The 18,360-nt window shown below is 41.6% G+C and overlaps 2 protein-coding genes across 5 annotated transcripts in view; one reads left to right on the top strand and one right to left on the bottom strand.

Moving 5' to 3' along the window:
• The first annotated feature begins 305 nt into the window (after window positions 1-305).
• Window positions 306-14,871, top strand: map2k4b (mitogen-activated protein kinase kinase 4b). Of its 4 annotated transcripts, XM_062414140.1 has the most exons (14): window positions 306-485; window positions 1,121-1,210; window positions 2,927-2,962; window positions 4,267-4,299; window positions 5,267-5,369; window positions 6,500-6,674; window positions 7,293-7,412; window positions 7,571-7,690; window positions 7,791-7,842; window positions 8,079-8,206; window positions 8,857-8,934; window positions 9,025-9,173; window positions 9,947-9,992; window positions 10,590-14,871. In XM_062414140.1, exons 1-14 carry the CDS (start codon window positions 374-376, stop codon window positions 10,701-10,703), a joined length of 1,356 nt encoding a protein of 451 aa, XP_062270124.1. In that variant the 5' UTR covers window positions 306-373; the 3' UTR covers window positions 10,704-14,871. The 4 variants fall into 4 exon arrangements, with proteins under 4 accessions (XP_062270124.1, XP_062270125.1, XP_062270126.1 ...); XM_062414141.1 differs by lacking the exon at window positions 4,267-4,299 and having other exon boundaries at window positions 307-485; XM_062414142.1 differs by lacking the exon at window positions 1,121-1,210 and having other exon boundaries at window positions 308-485.
• myocd (myocardin) overlaps window positions 14,869-18,360 on the bottom strand; it is a 118,479-nt gene continuing 114,987 nt past the window's right edge. The window contains exon 14 of the mRNA XM_062414131.1: window positions 14,869-18,321. Within this exon, the coding sequence (XP_062270115.1) occupies window positions 17,708-18,321 (614 nt within the window). The 3' untranslated portion in view covers window positions 14,869-17,707. The remainder of the gene's footprint in view (window positions 18,322-18,360) is intronic.

Here is an 18,360-nt window from a genome sequence, read left to right as displayed (position 1 = left end):
TAAGTAATATATTGGTGCGATGACCGAAGAATGCAACTGTAAAATGTAAATGAAATAACGAACATGTATATGATAAGTTGTATCGTTCCCTGCACCACTGTACAGATATAGAGTAAGTAGTTAATTTTGGGAAATTCTTTTGTGTATTTTGTAAGTGGGCAATTTAGATGATGCAGTTTAAAAAGTATTCGACATGTAGGGTGATACCCCATATTTCCGACAGTCCATGAAGGCTGCAGCAGCGGCACAGACGTGGCCGTGGCGCCGCTGCTGCGTTCAAGTGACGCAGTGTCCCGTGCGGAGCAGAGGGAGGGGGGGCCAAGTTTCACTCTCTGCATTGCAGCCTGAGCTGCTGCCGGACTCCAACACAACAATGGCGACTCCCAGTCCCGACAGCAACTCCACGGGCTCCGGCAACAGCGGCCGCGTGGTGGGATCCACGTCGCACCAGCTCCACCAGAACACGCAGGGCGGCGGCATGCAAGGTGGGCGATCACAGCCTGCGACCCGAGTCTCAACCGGAGAGCCCGCAGCTAGTGAGGACATGTAGCTTCTAGCTTCGCAGGCGCAAACAGCCTGCGTGAACACAGACGCGATAAACAAGTGTTTCCGGTCAAAACTTTCAAGATAAGATCAGGATCGTAGACCATGTTTACCAGGCAATGGTTTATGAATCGTGAAAAAGCTTTATTATAAGTTCACTGATCTACTAATATGAATGCAAATTGCAGACTTTGGACTGGTCTGGCTCAGTGTTGTGAGTGTAGCTGCTCATCTAAGTTATTTGTTTGGACATAGAAGAAGAAGGATGTGTTAAAACCACAAAACCGGTAACTTATAGGATATCACTTTGATTCATCTATTGCATGACATTGGCAGAAACCTGATAGGCTGGTACAATAACAAATCTAGGCACCAGCGTCCCTCATTTTACTATCAAAATGATACATACAATATCATTTTATATTGATATACGTTCACCCATACATTTCAATTTGCATGAAGTAATTCTCCACACTTAAGTGTAGTTAGCCATTTTTTAAGTTGCTCTTTTATTTTGTTTTCTGAATTTATTCAGAGTTACACAATGTCCTGTTGATAGCTAAATGTTTTGGTCCAGATTTGGCCCACATCCCACGTCCAGCCCACACACCTCATGGATTGATGGCACTTGGGCGGTCTGCTCCTGTTTGCCAGATCTGGGCCACAAGTAAGCCATCCCAATACTGCATGTCAACCCAAAGTGGCCCACGTTTGTTTTGTGCTATTTGGGCCACGTTCACCATTCATCACGTGCGCCACACAAGGCTCACAACGATTTTCTTCGGGCTGTAAGGACCCTGTACAAACCTGGTATTAACGTGTTTTTCGTGATCCAGTCACAATCGTATCGCTCTAAATAAAAATGTTAACGCACTCAGATAGAATATCAATTCGATCACGCCAGACCACATTCAAAGGTGGTCTGGGCATCATGTTTCCACACACACACACACACACACAGTGACAACAGACACACTCATGTACTGTTGTAAGAAAAACATAACTTGGTCTTCATGAATAGAAATGACACACGTTTGTTTGTATAGAGCTGGGAGGTGAGATCCGATCACCAGACATGTATGGGGCAACTTTTTAATGCTAATCCAGCTGTCCACTTGTGAATGCATCACCAAAACCACACGTTAATACAAGGTGTGTACAGGGCCAAGAAGCCAAGAACTGGCTCACATATGTACACATATATTTTAAACATATTGAAATATGCACTCCTATGCTATCCTTTCATCATAGTCAAGTACGAAACAACTCTTAACCTTATATTTGGATCACAGTGTGGTCACGGATGTGTAGCAAAACGTTTATGAAGTTGCGCTTTTATTTTGAAGGCCGAAACTCGCCTAGCTTGAAGTAGCCCCTGAAACTCCCAGCAGGTTAGCAGTGGTGTGTAGCTACCGTGTAGCTGCTGAACCAGAAGGCCTGAAGAGCCACTGAGAACTCAGTCTGCCACGTTTCATTCACACACCAAAACACAAAGCTTCGACAGGAAACATATAAAGTAACGAAAAGTCGTGTTATTCCGCGACATTATTACACCAGGCTGCTACACGTACCACCAGGGCCTACTCTTCAAAGTGTGTGTGTGTCCCTCCTCAGCCAGGCCACTGCATACACCGCTGTCTATAGCAGGGCACACACACAGGCAGCTCAATTCAGACATATTGATCCAAGTGTGTAGATGGTGATGTTTTACCCTTGGTTGCCGGACATTGTTTACTCTGTGGTTAACGTTACTTCTTACCCTTGTCTCAGTGTGAAAGTATAAACAGTCTGTTTACCTCTGCTCTTCTATACGGAAACATGTCTGTATTTCAAGCTAAGAGAAGCCAGAATGTCGTGTGATGCAACCTATAGCCTTTCCGAGTACACACTCTAAATCCATTATCGTACGGAAGCCAAGCCCCGACCACGGCCAAACGAAATAAACGTTTTATTTTTTTGATGTTTTCAAATTTCCAGTCATGAAAGTTTCCGATAACCCCCACAGTGAAATCCCTCTGAAACCTGGTAAAGCAGAATCCAGAAGCAGCTATGGAATTTAGCTTTAGCTGGTTGGGGACAGGATGAATTTGTGTTAGTTACTAGCATTAGCAATTAGCACTGATTAATAGCCCTTGTTTAACCCAGAGACCGTATATACCACGTATTGTCGCCACAGCGGGTTAGACTCTGTGTTTATTTACCTTTAAAACAACGTGTCAGGCAGGGTCGCGTCCGATAATGGATGTGTTGACGTTAGCTGCCGGCTAATGGGCCCTATCTCCATTGATAGTGTTTTTAGCTCATTAGCAGCAGAGCAGTTGTTGTGTCCAGATGTGTGTTTGCCAGATGTGTAGTGTAAAATGTCTTCATCTCATCCCCACAGAACCCAACACCTGCTGGAGATGTCAGAATGAAACAGGTATTCACTCTCTACACTACTAGGTCTTTTGTTTACAACTGTGTTTGCCACATGTTGCCAAAGGCACCCCCCTTCAAATGTTCCCTACCCACCCTCTTCCGTTGATCTCTATTTAGTTTCTTGTTTCTTTTCTGTTGGTAGTGTTGTTCTTTGTTTAAAACAACAAACAAACAAAACCAAGCCTGCCCTCTTTTTTTTTAAATCCTCTCATCCCGTGCATGTTTCCCATGTGGTCTCCATGTTAGAATGAGTGGATGTAGACAAAGTTGAAAGACCCCATGTGATGTGCTACTCTTGTTATGCTTCCATCTGTACATCCATAGTGATGTTCCACCGCTGGTCCACTGGTACACAGCAAAAAAGGGAACTTGAGCACAGATTATAGCTGTTTTTAGACGTGACATGAGAATTGGGTATTCTTTTTGAATTGGTGAATCCTAAAGAGAATTCCTGTCCGGAGCATCTCTGGAGATCAGTGCATGTCTGAAAGCAGCTTATGATTCTTGCTCCCCGTAGTCACGGAGGTAAATGTTGGACCCATTTTTGTTTAAAAGCCACATATCTCACCGACATTCTGAATCTAAAATGTCATTGAAACAGGGCTACCAAACTTTCCAAGTGTTTCCGATTTGAGGTTGCATCCACGTGAATTTAGTTGGTTACACTGATCACGGAAATCAGTAGACAAGATCCCCATTTCCGTTCCGCCTTTGGGGTCCTTGTGGGCTGGGTAGACCCCATCCTCTGAAGGATACAGCCTCTGAATTGAGACACAGCTGTTGTCTGCCAGTTCTTTACAGTAGAACAGTGACATAACCTCTCAGAAAAAAATGGTTTAAACCACTACAACAAGGGTGGCACACCACAAGCGATTTCTTCTTGATCACAGAATCCAAATCCTGATCACACTCGTTTTTTTCGGTTACTGTACTGAGGTGACATTTGCAGGGGGAGGGAGGGGGGGGTCCCAGTAATGACAGAAGGAAAAAATCATTTTAATACATTCTGCCGTCGGGCTAGAATTGACTGAACCTGTTAAAACTGAATTTCATTCTGATGTGAATACAATGGAAAATCAGGTTTCACACACCCACCCATAAAAACACACAAACAGTTGCCTGGCAGTGCACTGACCCAGACCCACCATTCTAAATATAATGGTGCTTCTTCCACAAGCTAGGGCACATTCACAGTAACCTGCCCTGTGTCCTGATGGGATGGCGCTTGCTAAGAATGACCCACTACCATAGCCCATAGATGCAGGCCCTAAGGAAACGTAGTAAAATGTGTTTTCTTTACTTCAGGGTTTCAGATAAGCCTGTCTGGAGTTTCCCAAAGTAAGCAGTAGACCCGCACACAAAACACACCGGCCTCTTACTATATGTGGGTTCACTTCAGTAGTCTAATGTGGTTTCTATTCCCTCACTGCCTCTCAGCCGAGTCGTGTTTCTGTCCTGGCCTGATGAGCGGCCACCCTGCTGGTCAAACACCCGTCTAACTCCACAATCTTCATCACGCACGCACGTAATCGGACAAGCAGGTGAAGAAGAAACCACAGTAGACTATTGAAGCAGCCTGTGTGGTGTTCTGGTAGCTGGGGAGTCTGTCCACTGTTCCACGGCTATGAACTGCCACAAATTCAGTTAAACAGCCGAGTAAGATTCGTTGTGCACCGGGGCTTAAAGGTTAAAGGGATCTGTTTGCACTCGAGAGCTGGTTGAGCAGGGCACGGCAAAGGGAACTCAACACTTGAACGCAGCACTTTGCAAAGAAGCTCGTACAAGTTGGCAGTTTTATTCTGGAGAGTCGTCGCGTTAAACCGACTCACACTGTGAAAGCACTAAAGTCTACTCAGCTTAGCCATACTGTGATTTGAATTTAATTTGAATCAATATTAAAGTGCTGTCTAAAGTGTTGGGTCACTCTGATTTCTCAAGGGTATTGTTCAGGTTTAAAATGCACATTTGGCATTGGAAATGTTTCTGACCGGGGTTCCCAATATCAATAACCTGCAGTACGTCTTTTTTTGGCAATACAAATAATTAGAATGCATTTATTATTTGTACCATATACAGCTAAACGAACTGATGCAGTGTTGGTATTGGAAACCCTTGTTACATGTGGGCACTTTGCTTGTGTTCAAGATGCATTTTGTGCTTCCTCTGTCATTGAGAAGAGCTTGAGATAACCCAGAGGTCAGTCTCTGTATGAGAACAGCACTAAACACACTGAACCTTTATCCGTGTGTAGCGTGCATGTAGCAGCGATCTGGATCTGTCTCTCTCTCTCTCTCGGTTCCGCCAGGTAAACGTAAAGCGCTGAAGCTGAACTTCGCCAACCCGCCAGTGAAACCAGCCTCCAGGCTCCCGCTCCAACCAACGCCCCCGTCTTTCCAAAACCCTCACATGTGAGTACAGACAACTCGGATGTCAGTTTGTTTTTGTTATTTCACCTATACCCATGCCCTGTATTTCAGCACGTCCCAGGAACAAACAAGCTGTTCATATTTTCCTCACATTGTTTGCTCATTAGTTACCAAGATTACGCATAAACTCCCCAACTGATTTAGAAAGTTTAAGGAGGGGATGCAGGAATCTTTATGTCTTCTTTATTTTCATCACAATTCCTGTATTATGAGCTGGGAACTCAGTGAAAATGTCATGCTGAAGAGGAGGGAAATTTCCTCGGCCCATGTCCCATCCTTCCACAAAGTTCAGTCTAGTATAGTTTTTGCCAAATCCTGCCGACAAACCAATAAAACAACAATCAAATCGACAGACTGGGATGAAAACATAACCTCCTTGACGGCCAATATATATTCAAATTGATGTTAATAAGTAGAATGTATGAAAACTCAGACAGAAGATGTTTTCACCCCTTGTTTATTTGTTTATAGGCAAGATTACAAAAAAAACAGATGACCATGAAACTTGTTGGAATGATGCTGTATCGGTCAGGAAATAACCCATTTAACTTTGGTGCTGATTCTGGAATTATTTGTCACTTTCTGTAACATTGTGAATTATGGGGGTTGTCCCTCTAGTTACTGTATAACTTCAGATTTACCTGGACAAGACTTTTCTTGAAGCAGAATCAATGGATTAAGATCTCTGCATCTTGCTGTGTTCCTTCATTTAAATCTCTGCTACTTAAACCACTAGGTGGCACTGTCATAAAGCAGGTGCCACTTGTGAAGCTGTAGATGGAGATATTAAGTATCAAGAGGATGTCTTATGAAGAACTGTATATTACTGCATTAGCCCATTGGAGTAAAAACTTATTTTCCCCACCAGATTTCAGTCCCACCCAATGAAAAGAAAGGAAAGAGCTCAGATTTCAAACCACTTCATTGAACCCTCAAATGTTTCAGATTGTCAGAAGCTCATGGATTACTGATGAAATATTCATCATATCCACATTACTGTAGAATGTACGTTCTTCTCCTGGCTTGACACTGTCTTTCCTCACTCCTTCCTCTTTCCACTTCCTGTGGCCTCCTCCTCTTCCTCCTCTCTCTCTCTCTCCCTCTCCCTCCAGAGAGCGCATGCGGACACACAGCATCGAATCGTCGGGGAAGCTGAAGATCTCCCCCGGGCAGCATTGTGACTTCACAGCGGAGGATCTGCGAGACCTCGGGGAGATCGGTCGTGGAGCGTATGGCTCCGTCAACAACATGGTCCACAAACCCACAGGCCAGATCATGGCTGTCAAGGTGAGCAGCTGATTGGTTCTTACACTAATCTAAGGTACATCTACCTTAATCTACAATTAATCAGGTCATAATACAGAATCTAAAAGACAACTGAGCAGAATTTCATTCATCCAAACTATACAATTTCTGCAATGTTTGTGTTGATGGAAAAAGAGTATTAGGAGTGTATTCAATCTTTATAATTTGTAATGTCTGTAGAATCAAATCAATCTTTGCGGGTTTCCATATAGGACAAACATTCTTAAAAGTTCCACTTCCTCCCAATGACATCAGCCTGATGATCACATTCACTGAAGAGATATCACCTTGACATACTTCTATGTGTGCACACTGATTGGCATAATGCATTTCATAGACCCTTAACCTAACCTTTACTACCACAACTAAATCTTACCTAAACCTAATTCTAATTCTAAAATAGTCCTCACAAAGATATCTATACAAGTACACACATCTACAAATGGATCAGTTATGGATACAATCATTAATTAGTTTAATTGTACATAGAAAAGAAAATCAGACCGTGGGAGTCCATCAATGGAAAGCTGAATGGTTGTGTTGTGGGTGCTGCGGAAATGTGACCAAAGAAAACGTGTGTTTGTGTCGCTCGTCCCTCAGAGGATTCGCTCCACTGTGGATGAGAAGGAGCAGAAGCAGCTGCTGATGGATCTGGACGTGGTGATGAGGAGCAGTGACTGTCCCTACATCGTTCAGTTCTACGGAGCTCTATTCAGAGAGGTCAGACAAATGCCTCCTGCCTGAACTCCTAAACTGCCTGCATTGACATTACATAATATCTCAATGATTCTCAGTCAGTCCTCAATAAGGGTCAGAGGTCGGTCCCTTTGACCTCTAAGAGTTCTTGATGGACACTAACTTTTTGCTCTTTGTTTCAGGGGGACTGTTGGATTTGTATGGAACTCATGGCTACCTCACTAGACAAATTCTACAAATATGTATATTGTAATTTAGATGACATCATTCCAGAGGAAATATTAGGCAAAATAACATTAGCGGTTAGTAGATGATTTTCCTTTTTCCTCACAGATTTAAACTTCACACCATTTAATGATCATGAAAAGAAATGACCAAGTCTTTTGATTTTGTCTTCAACAGACCGTTAAAGCACTGAACCACTTAAAAGAAAACTTGAAAATAATTCACAGAGGTAAGTTTTTAAGTTTGTATGTATATATGTATTAATATGTGTATATATATAGGTCTGTTAACCCTTTAATATTAGTTTGGGTGTGAAAAGGATTCACATTTCTTTATTAAAATGCTTTAAAAGAACATCATCTTTTGATCCAGACTCATAAAGCACTAAATGTCAACACAAAATATTGAAATCAGACAATTTCCTATTATTTCACACAGTATAACTTTGTATCTTTTGTCATGTAGACATCAAACCTTCCAACATTCTTATGGACCGAAGGGGTAACATCAAGCTGTGTGACTTTGGCATCAGTGGTCAGCTGGTCGACTCCATAGCCAAGACCAGAGATGCAGGCTGCAGGCCGTACATGGCGGTGAGTCATCAGCAGTAATGGTTGAGTCCTTAGCCAGGATCCTGAGCTCAGGTTCATCTGCATTTGTTGGGTTTCTCCTCTCATGTAATCCGTCTTTCACCTCATATTTTACCCATTTGTACAATATAGAAATGTTTTTTTTTGCACTTGACATAAAATGCTGCAGAAGTAGAAACCAGACTGATGATCCACCAGGAATTTCCCTGAATCACAAAACAGTAGCATGTGTATTTCAACATCACAGACACACTGGACCTCAATTTTACATTGGGTCCATTGTGGGAACTCTGGACGTACCAGTAGCAAGTTGGTCTGTGTAAAAAATTATCAGTTGATTAAATCTGTCAAATAACTTGTTTCATCTCATGTCATTGCTACTTGAGAATTAGAAGTGGTTTTAAGTCAAAATGACCTGTGGTCAAACTAATTTGCAAAAGGGACAGGCTCCTGACACAAATGTGTTAAAATACATACATTTTTAGATTTTATCTTTCACATTTATAGTTACTAGCTGACAGTTATGGACTAGGACTAGCTTCAAGTTAATATAGCAATTATTTGGATCTTTGGAAGTTTCAAATGAAAATCTGTCCAGTAGGGGTCAGTGCAGTATCTCAGTATCTGAGTCTTTCTCTTGTTTGTGTTTTCAGCCTGAGAGGATAGATCCCAGTGCTTCCAGACAAGGCTACGATGTCCGGTCTGATGTGTGGAGCTTGGGAATCACCCTGGTAAGACAAGTAGTTTTATCATGAAATGTTACCTGAATCTTTTTCAGTCGGCCGGTGTGTTCAAAGGGCGTGGTTTGTGTTTTTTCTCAGTACGAGTTGGCCACTGGAAGGTTTCCCTATCCCAAGTGGAATAGTGTTTTTGACCAGCTGACACAAGTGGTGAAAGGAGAACCTCCTCAACTCAGCAACTCTGATGAGAGAATGTTCTCCCCCAAGTTCGCCAACTTCGTTAACCTATGGTAAGCTCATTAAACTCTGTCACACATTCATGTTTGTACAAGGTTATTTTATTAACCTGGGATTACACAAAAACTACTTAACCAATTTCTATTCAATTCATAGAGGGGTGGAACATGATCTAAAGAAAAATCTGTTAAATTTTGGAGCTGATCTGAATAAATGGGCAGATCCAGGATTATTTTTTTCACTTTCTTTGTAGCGTTTCCCTCAGTATTAATTAAATCAATGGATTGGAAGGAGTGCACATACATGAAGGTCACTCTCACACATAAACAGATTCTGTCTGTCAGGTACACAGACGAAAGTATGACAGATAAGTTCTCTTAAGAGAGAACTGCATTGCATGCCACTAGTGGGTACACACACCTCTGCAGCTGACTCTATGAGGTGTGACTGTCTGCGTGGACGGTAATAACTTAATGGGTGTAACCTGTAGCACACAATGCTGTGAGTTAGCATGTGGCAAAAAGTTTGTGTCATTATGATGCAGTGGCTGGACAAATTAGAAGATTTGGGCCGCCACAGTCTCCTTAATGGGAAACTCTGCGTTGACATGATGATAGAGGACATTAGCCTTGGCAGAGGTATGTTCCCTCTAAGTGCCCGTCCATTGGCCTTTGGTTAAGATTGTTTATTCCATGGATTCACTGTACTGATAGTACCAAGGAGCTGAGGTTCTGACTGATTTAAGTCATGGAAGCAGTGTGGTCTCCTGCTGAATACTTTTACCCCTGTGCTGACCATGTCTAATATGTGTACTCTTTCTTTCCAGCCTTACAAAGGATGAATCAAAAAGGCCAAAGTACAAGGAGCTTCTGGTGAGTTCTAGCCGTATTCTTTAGTTTCAACACACAACTCAGGCTATGGGCAGTTTATATTATACTTTCTTATGATTTTTCTTTCCATTCCTTTGTTACATGGAAAATGCAGTACTTATCTGGTGAACATGTTGCATCTAATAAAATAAATGTGATTAATATTATTGTATATATTTAATTTATATTTCAAAAGGATTATTTGACTTACATCTGTGAGGTGGCTGTGAACAAGTCTCTAGTGAATTCCAATATAGATGTGTGAAGAATTCAGCAGCACATCTACCAAGATGTCTTTCGTGCCAGGGTTTTGTTTTCAGCCTCCTCTGCTGCCCTAAAGTGGCAAAAAACTAATACAATATTTTAGTAATAGTGAATATGTTTTACAAAAGTGTTATCTATTAATATGAATGTTTATAAATCCTCCGGAGAACAAGATGAATCGGGTGGCTAAACCTTTGAAAAGATAACATTTCATTTTGTAAAAGATATTTTACAAAACAACTACGACTGCTTGGTGGAATGAATCAATCAATTCTCATTTTACCCTGAGTTTGTTCACAGGAACCAGTCTAACACTCTGTGTGTCCTCCCTCTCAGAAACACACCTTCATTCTGATGTACGAGGAGCGTTTCGTGGACGTCGCCGGTTACGTGTGTCGCATCCTGGATCAGATCCCCACCTCTCCCATCTCTCCTATGTACGTGGACTGACTGTGTTAGGATGGGGCGGGGCGGGGCACTAAGCTTTGTGATGGGACTCTTGTCCTCTTTGCCCTCCGAGTTCCGTAGGAGTTCTGGCTGTTTTATGCACACGTTCCAAAGAGCAACAGGAACTTAGTCCAAATTGCCCGGTGCAATAAGATGAATATTGTTATGCGAACACTTCCACCTCCCATCACCCCGTTTAGTATCAGTGAAAGCTGAAGCTTCATCAAACATGTTCAGCCAGAAAAAAAATGAAGACGTAACATTGTCTCAGTAAAATGCAGCCAATATTTACGGGATGAAAAAGGAGTAGAGTATACATAAATGGTGTGTGTGTATATGTAAGTATGTATGAATATATATATACATATATTTATGTACACACACACACTTTTACACAAATACAGAATTTACCAAATAAAATGTTTATGAGTGACACTCACGACGTATGAACAAAATTAGCCGCCTGTTTAATTGTACATTTAAGACTGTATGTATGCATATGTGTGTTCACCTCTTGAGTTGTTGACATGTACAGATGTATGCTGATTCGACCTCCCGTCAATACACACACCTTTCACGCAGTTTGTTGTCGGCACCTGAACTCATGGTAAACGAATGAGGGTGCGGAAGTTTTTGTCTCTGAAAGCTCATGGATAAACGGTGGCTTGGCTTTACTTCTTTTCTTTGTTGTTCAATATGCAATCTGGGAGAGGTTGTCTCTCCCATCCACTGCTTAGTCCAGCTCGTACCTTTTTATATGTTATCATTACTTTGGCATCAGGGAGCTAAGCATCTGCTTTTATGACGGATCATTTCGCGGTGGGCTTTCTCAAACCCGGTAGGTCATTGAACAACCATTTGTGATATTAACCCGCTAACCAAGTTGTGACTCCAGAAAACGATGTCAGGTGCTGTTTTACTGCATCATCTCAAATCTGCTCAGCGAATTTGAATCCCTTTATCAAATCGAGCAACTTGGGATAATCTGTAGTGGCTGAAAAGAAAGGAGTACCACAGTCTTGAGTGGCAGCCAAATAATATTCACAACCAATGGCTAAAACCTGAAAATCCTCAGCAGCAGAGGATATGGAATTTGAATTCACTGTATATAAAAGGTAGGGTTGGTGATTGTTTCTTAAACACTTTTTATCTTATCTGTTGAAACACTCATCACGTCCCGATAACTTACACAATTCATTATTCCCTGGCGTATCTGTCGGACACTAACTGACCGGCCTGTGACGATAACCAGAAGTTAAGGAGTGAGTCACTGAAAAGTCGTCTTCCAGCAGTTGTCAGGCAGTGCACGCTCACGTGTCTCGGGGGCGTTGCTTTGACGAGAAGGCTGATTGGAGGGGGTGGGATTTATCAGTTGCATTATTTTCAATGTGTGGTCTTTTTCCAGGATTATCATCCCTAGGTTTTAGAGTAGCCTGGAGTCACCCAGATCTAGCCTGCTTAATATTTCAACTGATTTCTACTGCTAATGTGGCTGCATGAAGGTTTAACTGATGCTCTTTGTTAGCGATGTGCCGAGACTGGACAGATCATCTCTTTAGAAGATGTCACCACCCTGTTGGTCTTGTTGAAATGTAAAAGTCCTTGTTGAAAGTATTTGTCATTTTAACGGTCACACGTAACAGTAATAGTCAGTGCTAGCTATAAATGAGAGGCGGCCTTCCTCAATGCTTTGCCAATAAAAATGACCCATGAATAATAAAAAGCTGAAGACACTCATCATCAGAGGTTTCTAAATCTGGTTTCTTTGCTAAGGAGAACTGGATCATTTCTTTTCTGGAATTCGAACCCTATTTAAATATTTTGATAGATTTGTACTGCACAAGAAACTAGCATGTTTGTGTGGCAATAGGAATGGAGTTGCAGTTTGGTGCTGTGGCCCAAAATGTAATGTATTACCTTTTAAAACCAGGAGGAGTGTTGTTAAATGACCTTCCATCTGCAATTTATCTCGCTGAAAAAAAGATCAAAATTTCTCAACTGCAATAAATATAACAAGAGATGAGAGACACAAACTGGAGCGAAGCCGACGCAACTTTGCCAAATGTAAAGTTACTTTAGGACACGATGCCCCTCAATGTAAATGTGTATGTTATGGTGCATCTAATCCGCTGTTCCTGGCAGGTTCTGCTCGACAGTTAAGGCTCATTTCCTGAACACACAGATGATCAGATCAGACTGTGAGGTGCTTCGGCTGCTGGGTGCGGAAAGAAAGCGCTCGTCGGTGTGCAGCAGTCTGAGAATGAGCCTGAACGCTCCTCAGTAGCCTGTCATAGCACTGTACAGTTTAATTGTTCATCCACACTGATCACAGATCCACCGCACTGCCGTGCTAAAAGTCAACAGCAGTAACTACAAGAGGTTGTTAAAGAGGGTTCCTGTTGAGAAAATGCTGCTAAATGACAAAATGTCCACGTACCACACAACTGCCAGGAGCGGACGGCCGCTGCCTGGATAGTTACAGTTCTTTGACCCTAAAGGTCACCGTGAACTCAGCATGTTCCACCTTGACCCGGCATGTCTCTCTGGTTTGCACTGATGATTTACCATGATTAATACATGGGATGCATCTCCATAATTTAGAAACACCTTCACCTGTATGTTCTCTGGTGCTTGTATACTGAGGTGTTCCAACTGGGCTATAGGTGAAGGGGAAGCTACAAATGTCAGACTAACGTGATCCGCCCTCCGTTAATCCCTCTCAGAAAGCCATGTCTACCTACAGGGTCACTCACCTGTATGGATGATCATCCTTCAACACTGGGACGCTGTAGAGACTTTTTATAAATTATTAACATTTTCTTATGATCAAATCCCATGGATAGAACTATCAATACAACCGGCCTTATCTTTTCATCTTGCAAATACTTGTAATGTACATTTAATGTGAACATGTCTTGACTCCTTCATCCTATCGACTCCTACAATATAGCCTATATGATAATAAGCCAAAAGTGTACAGTAACTTAAGTCAAGGGTTGACTGTGTGTCATAATTCAGGATCAGTTGATCATGAGTCTGTTGAAATATTGTTACCGTTACTCTTTTGCTTTAATGTGGAAAAACACATTTCTAGTTTCTCGTCAAACCTGATTGGGGTTGATCACGCTTTTATTGCCTTTTTTGGTATTTCTCTCAGCTATAGGCCTAGTTTCAATACATAAAAAGAACGGTCATACCTGGAGGGACACTCCAGGGATATTAGTATTGTATTTAAATAAAGTTATGAGTCTTGCACGGAGAGAATAAAAAGGAAAGGTAAAACATTTTTAGGCAGAGCCTGAGACAATCTGCTACAACAGTCCTTGGTGCGACCTGAATACAAAGGAGTGTAGAAGTCCTCAGGGTTATTTCCTTTTCAACAGACAGAAATAAAACTTTGCTTTATGTGTAAAATCAGTGAAGATTCCCTTTGAAGTTTACTTTATAGGTCTCTACAGTGGTCAGCCATGTTGGGAAATATCTTTATTCAAGAGCATGGTCACTGCAATCAGGACTTCAGGTTCAGATTTTGTAATGCTTTCACTCAAAACCCTGTGCTCACACTCAAATAGCCCCTGCATGTGCCTAGATTTCCTGCACGGGCAGTTACTTAAACTGGATTCATGCACTCCTGCAAAGGGCTCTTAAAGAAGTGAATCTAAATCAGAGAGTAGTCGTTTCACAGGAGCAGAAGAGCTGAAGCTGGAGTGCAGGAACTCTGCAAGCAACAAAATATCCGAGGGCAAGTGCACAGTTTGAACCCAGGCAGGTTATATTTGAGTGCAAGCGCAAGGTTGAGTTAAAGCATTTCAAAATCTGTACCTCAAATCAATTTGCCCTGCTCTCAAACTGAAAGACCACACTCTCGAATAAAGTAAATAAATAAATAAATAGCCCATAGTCTCCTTTGACCAAACAGTTAAAGCTGTGTCAATGCAAACTGTCTCCAGATCTGTATTTCTCTCATGGGCTGTTTCCAGGATGCCATCTTGCCTCTGGTGAATCTGAATCTCCGGGGTACATGTTGTATAAATTGCAATTAACTAGAATGTTCATATCACATTATAAGATAATAAGGGACAATGGATATTATATTGTATCTTTATCGAGGGTTACAAATAAAACTGTATTTTGTGCTTCTTGTGACATGAATAAAAAACTGCGGAAATTATTTTGATGTGATAAGTTTATTGCTTTTCTTTCTGTAGTATACAGAGATGCAGGCAAATACTGTTTTTTACAATAGTAAAGCAAATCAGTGGCCAAGCAACATGGAAGCTTCTGTCAGATGTGTTTTTTTTTTATTATTATTTTCTTAATAAGGGAAAATTATTGTGAAATGAACCCAGATAAAATTTACAAAAAAAGGCCAGTGGATATTCTTACAACAACAGAAAGTAAAGGGTACCAGCTTTGTCTTATATTCAATGTGGGCATTAATAAGCCTACACGTAACCATAGAAACCATTTCATAAGTGCAACACTTAATAAGTAACAGAAACAAAGCAATAATTGGTCAAAACAGAACACAAAGTGAGACAGATGTTTACAGAGGACATAACTAAATACAAGAAATGGATTGGCCAGTGCACTTGAATGGTGACATTTTGAGAAATGATCACTTTTCTTTGCAGAGATTAGATGAGAAGACTGATTCCAGGCTAGTATCTGTTCCTGTTAATATGAAGCAACAGCTAGAAGACGGTCACTTTAGCTTAGCATCAAGACTGGAGTATGGGAGAAATGGCAAATATGGCTCTCGTTTGCAGCAAATAAACAAAGTGCAAAAGCAATAATTTGTGCTTAAGGATTACGTGCTGGATAAAACAGGCTAGTGCGATTCAAAGATGCTGGGGATGGATAAGATAACAAAAAATACCTAATCTTATGGAAAGGATCATTGTGGCTAAAAGAGGGTGTAGCTCATTAAAGGTTCAGTGTGTAGAATTTAGTGACATCTAGTGGTGAAGTTGCATGTTGCAGCTGAATACCCCTCACCTAACCTCACCCTCCCCTTCCAAATATAAAAGAGAACCTGTGGTAGTCACCTTCACTTGTCATAAAAGGTGTGTAGTTTGTCCAGTCTGGGCGACTGCAAAAAAACAAGGCAGCTTCCGTAGAGAGAACTCATGTAAATACAAAGTATTTCAATATAAAGAGCCCATTTTATGGAAAACAAAAATTTGTACAATTTAATTTATATTCAATTTCTTCCAATAGATCCATTTCACCTAAATCTAACACACTGGATATTTGAGTAAGATGAACATGCTTTAAGGCAATTGCTACTTTTGGACAGAGCCAAGTTAATCCCCTGTCTCCAGTCTTTGTGTATGCTAAGCTAACCCAGCCCTCTATTTAGCAGACATGAGAGTGGTATCAGTGATCTCATCCAATCTAATAGATCTCAAAATGAAAAACTATTCCTTCAAGTTGTACATGTCTGAAACAATAGACACTTACTGACCAACACACAACTTTAAAGGGTTGTTTGAAAGACTAATGTGGGTCTAGGCTGGCCCCTGGTACATGTTCGTGCTGTGTTTATATGCAGTATTCACAGTCAAGGTCTGAATATATTACATTTTCCTATTCACAAGTGCTAATAATGGGCATTTCCACTTCACATGATTCTTTAAGGAAAAGTGTTTTTTAAGAAAGCATGGCTTTTCAAAGTGGTTCCTTCACTTTGCATCACATTTTTAAGAGATTTACAAAGAACTGTCCGTAGTCGGAGTGGTAGCGCTGGAGTTTCCTGGTAAATCCTAAAGAGCCCCAATCTATTAAAAGGAATGACAGTATAAATACAGGTTAAAGCATAAATATAAAAACACAAAAATAAATAAACGTGATTGGTCTGGAGATGGAAAGGGTGAATTTTTTTTTAAGGACAAAAATAAAAGTACTTTAAAATAGAGATGAAGTTTCATTTACATTCGTCAGATTTTGCAGCTAAAGTAAAACTGACATATGTTGGAGCTTTCTTTAACAAAACCAGTCCATAGCTTTCATGGCATATAAGATTGTGGAAGGGAAATTGGTATAAAAATGGTAGTAATTTAAATGCTGTTGCAAATAAGGCACAGTTTGTCTGTCGATTCTCACGATAAGACCAATGGTGTTCAAAGAAATTAATTTCTCTCCATAATGTTTTCCCTATGGATAAATAGGCCAAATGGTGAAAAGAAACTTGTATAAAAATAGGACCTTCAAAGGAATGACAAAAACTTCTACACATATTCTACATTCAAGCAACCTGTGACAAAAGTGTATTAAGCTAGAGGTGCACAGTGAGATTATTTTTGTCATATTTACATCATATAAGGAATTGATTACATTATACAATTAAATTTGGGGTTTGTGACCTTTTCCACACCACCGACAAAAAATGCAGATGTCAACTTGTCTCCGTCAGTACAAATGGTTCTGATATTTACAAAATGGCCGTACGAAGCAACCCAATTCACCTTGTAATTCCTTTCATTTTTCCAGTAATACAAACATAGACTCAGAAAGAAAGGATTGTCAAAATGTGTCTTCAAGTCTAAGTGGCGTTAACACTGATATTGGATAAGGTGTTGGTATAAAGCACTGTAATCACGTCCTTCCATTATCTAGAGAAATCCTTTATGTGTCCACTGAGATACCTATTTGGCAGTTGTGCGCATCGCTGTCCAAAGAGACATCGATCATGTCAAAAAGCATCTTGTCTTTGGAATCTGGGGAACACGACAACAGAAGAACCTGATTTCAATGAAGTCATGGAAGTAAGCAAAAATAGAATCTGTCGTTCAACTTCTGACTCAGCCAACAAAGTTTGAATTTGAATGAAGGCTAATGGTCTACTCTTCATAATGTGACATGTGGTATAACAAGAAACTAAGTTGTTCTTTGGTAGGGTCAGAGCTGATGTCACTGCTCCATATAGATACCCTTAAGCTGGTGTTTTGTGTGTGATGATGGCTAGTTTGTGGTTAGCCAGCACTTGTGATAGGGTGATGTTGCTTTCACCAGTGCTCCAGGTGGAGGTCCATGGCAGAGTTCAAGTTCATGTCTGTGACATCCAGGAACTCTGTGTTGAAGATGCTGGGGCCACTGGGTGGGGGGACGCTGAAGGCCGTGGCTGAGCTGGGTGGCATCAGGTCCAGCCACTCCATCGTTTCCCACGGCGTCTCGCTGAACGTCATGCTGACCATCCCCTGAACCTCAGGGAAGGGGGACACCTTGTTGCTGATGGGCGACAGAGGGGTGTCCATCTGATCTCTGTTGGTCACGAGTTTGTCCTGTGGTGGATGGTGAGGGTGGCGGTGGTGGTTGTGGGGGCTGCCGTACCCTTCGCCCTCTCGGTTACCTTCGTCATCAACCCCGTCCTCGGTAGCCATTTTAAGAAGGGCCACTTCCCCTCCCCGGCCGATTGGACTCCCGAGCAGTGTCTCCAGGTGGCTCTCTGTGATGTGATTGCCTGAGTGGTCGTACGGTTGCTGTGCGGGGTACAGGTGCTCATAGTGACGGTGGAACCTTGGGATGAGGAGGCCGGGATACCCTGGGGACACAGTAATGTGAGGCACAACTTTGGTTACAGAGGACCTCTCCCTCTCTTCACTGGCGTTAGCTGGCATCTCTTTAAGAGAAAGAGGAGAGGAGGGAGGGTCACAGCAGG

Source organism: Platichthys flesus, chromosome 20, assembly GCF_949316205.1.
Source record: "Platichthys flesus chromosome 20, fPlaFle2.1, whole genome shotgun sequence".
NCBI classification, from domain to species: Eukaryota; Metazoa; Chordata; class Actinopteri; order Pleuronectiformes; family Pleuronectidae; genus Platichthys; species Platichthys flesus.
The sequence above is the reverse complement of the archived record's forward strand: the minus strand, read 5'-3'. Positions and strand labels throughout refer to the sequence as shown.

Excerpts from the sequence above, each read along its gene's own strand:
- map2k4b (XM_062414140.1), top strand. The coding sequence starts at position 374 with ATGGCGACTCCCAGTCCCGACAGCAACTCCACGGGCTCCGGCAACAGC. Across the intron at positions 7,691-7,790 it reads TAGGCAAAATAACATTAGCG|ACCGTTAAAGCACTGAACCA; the intron begins GTTAGTAGATGA and ends TGTCTTCAACAG. Across the intron at positions 8,207-8,856 it reads GCTGCAGGCCGTACATGGCG|CCTGAGAGGATAGATCCCAG; the intron begins GTGAGTCATCAG and ends TTGTGTTTTCAG.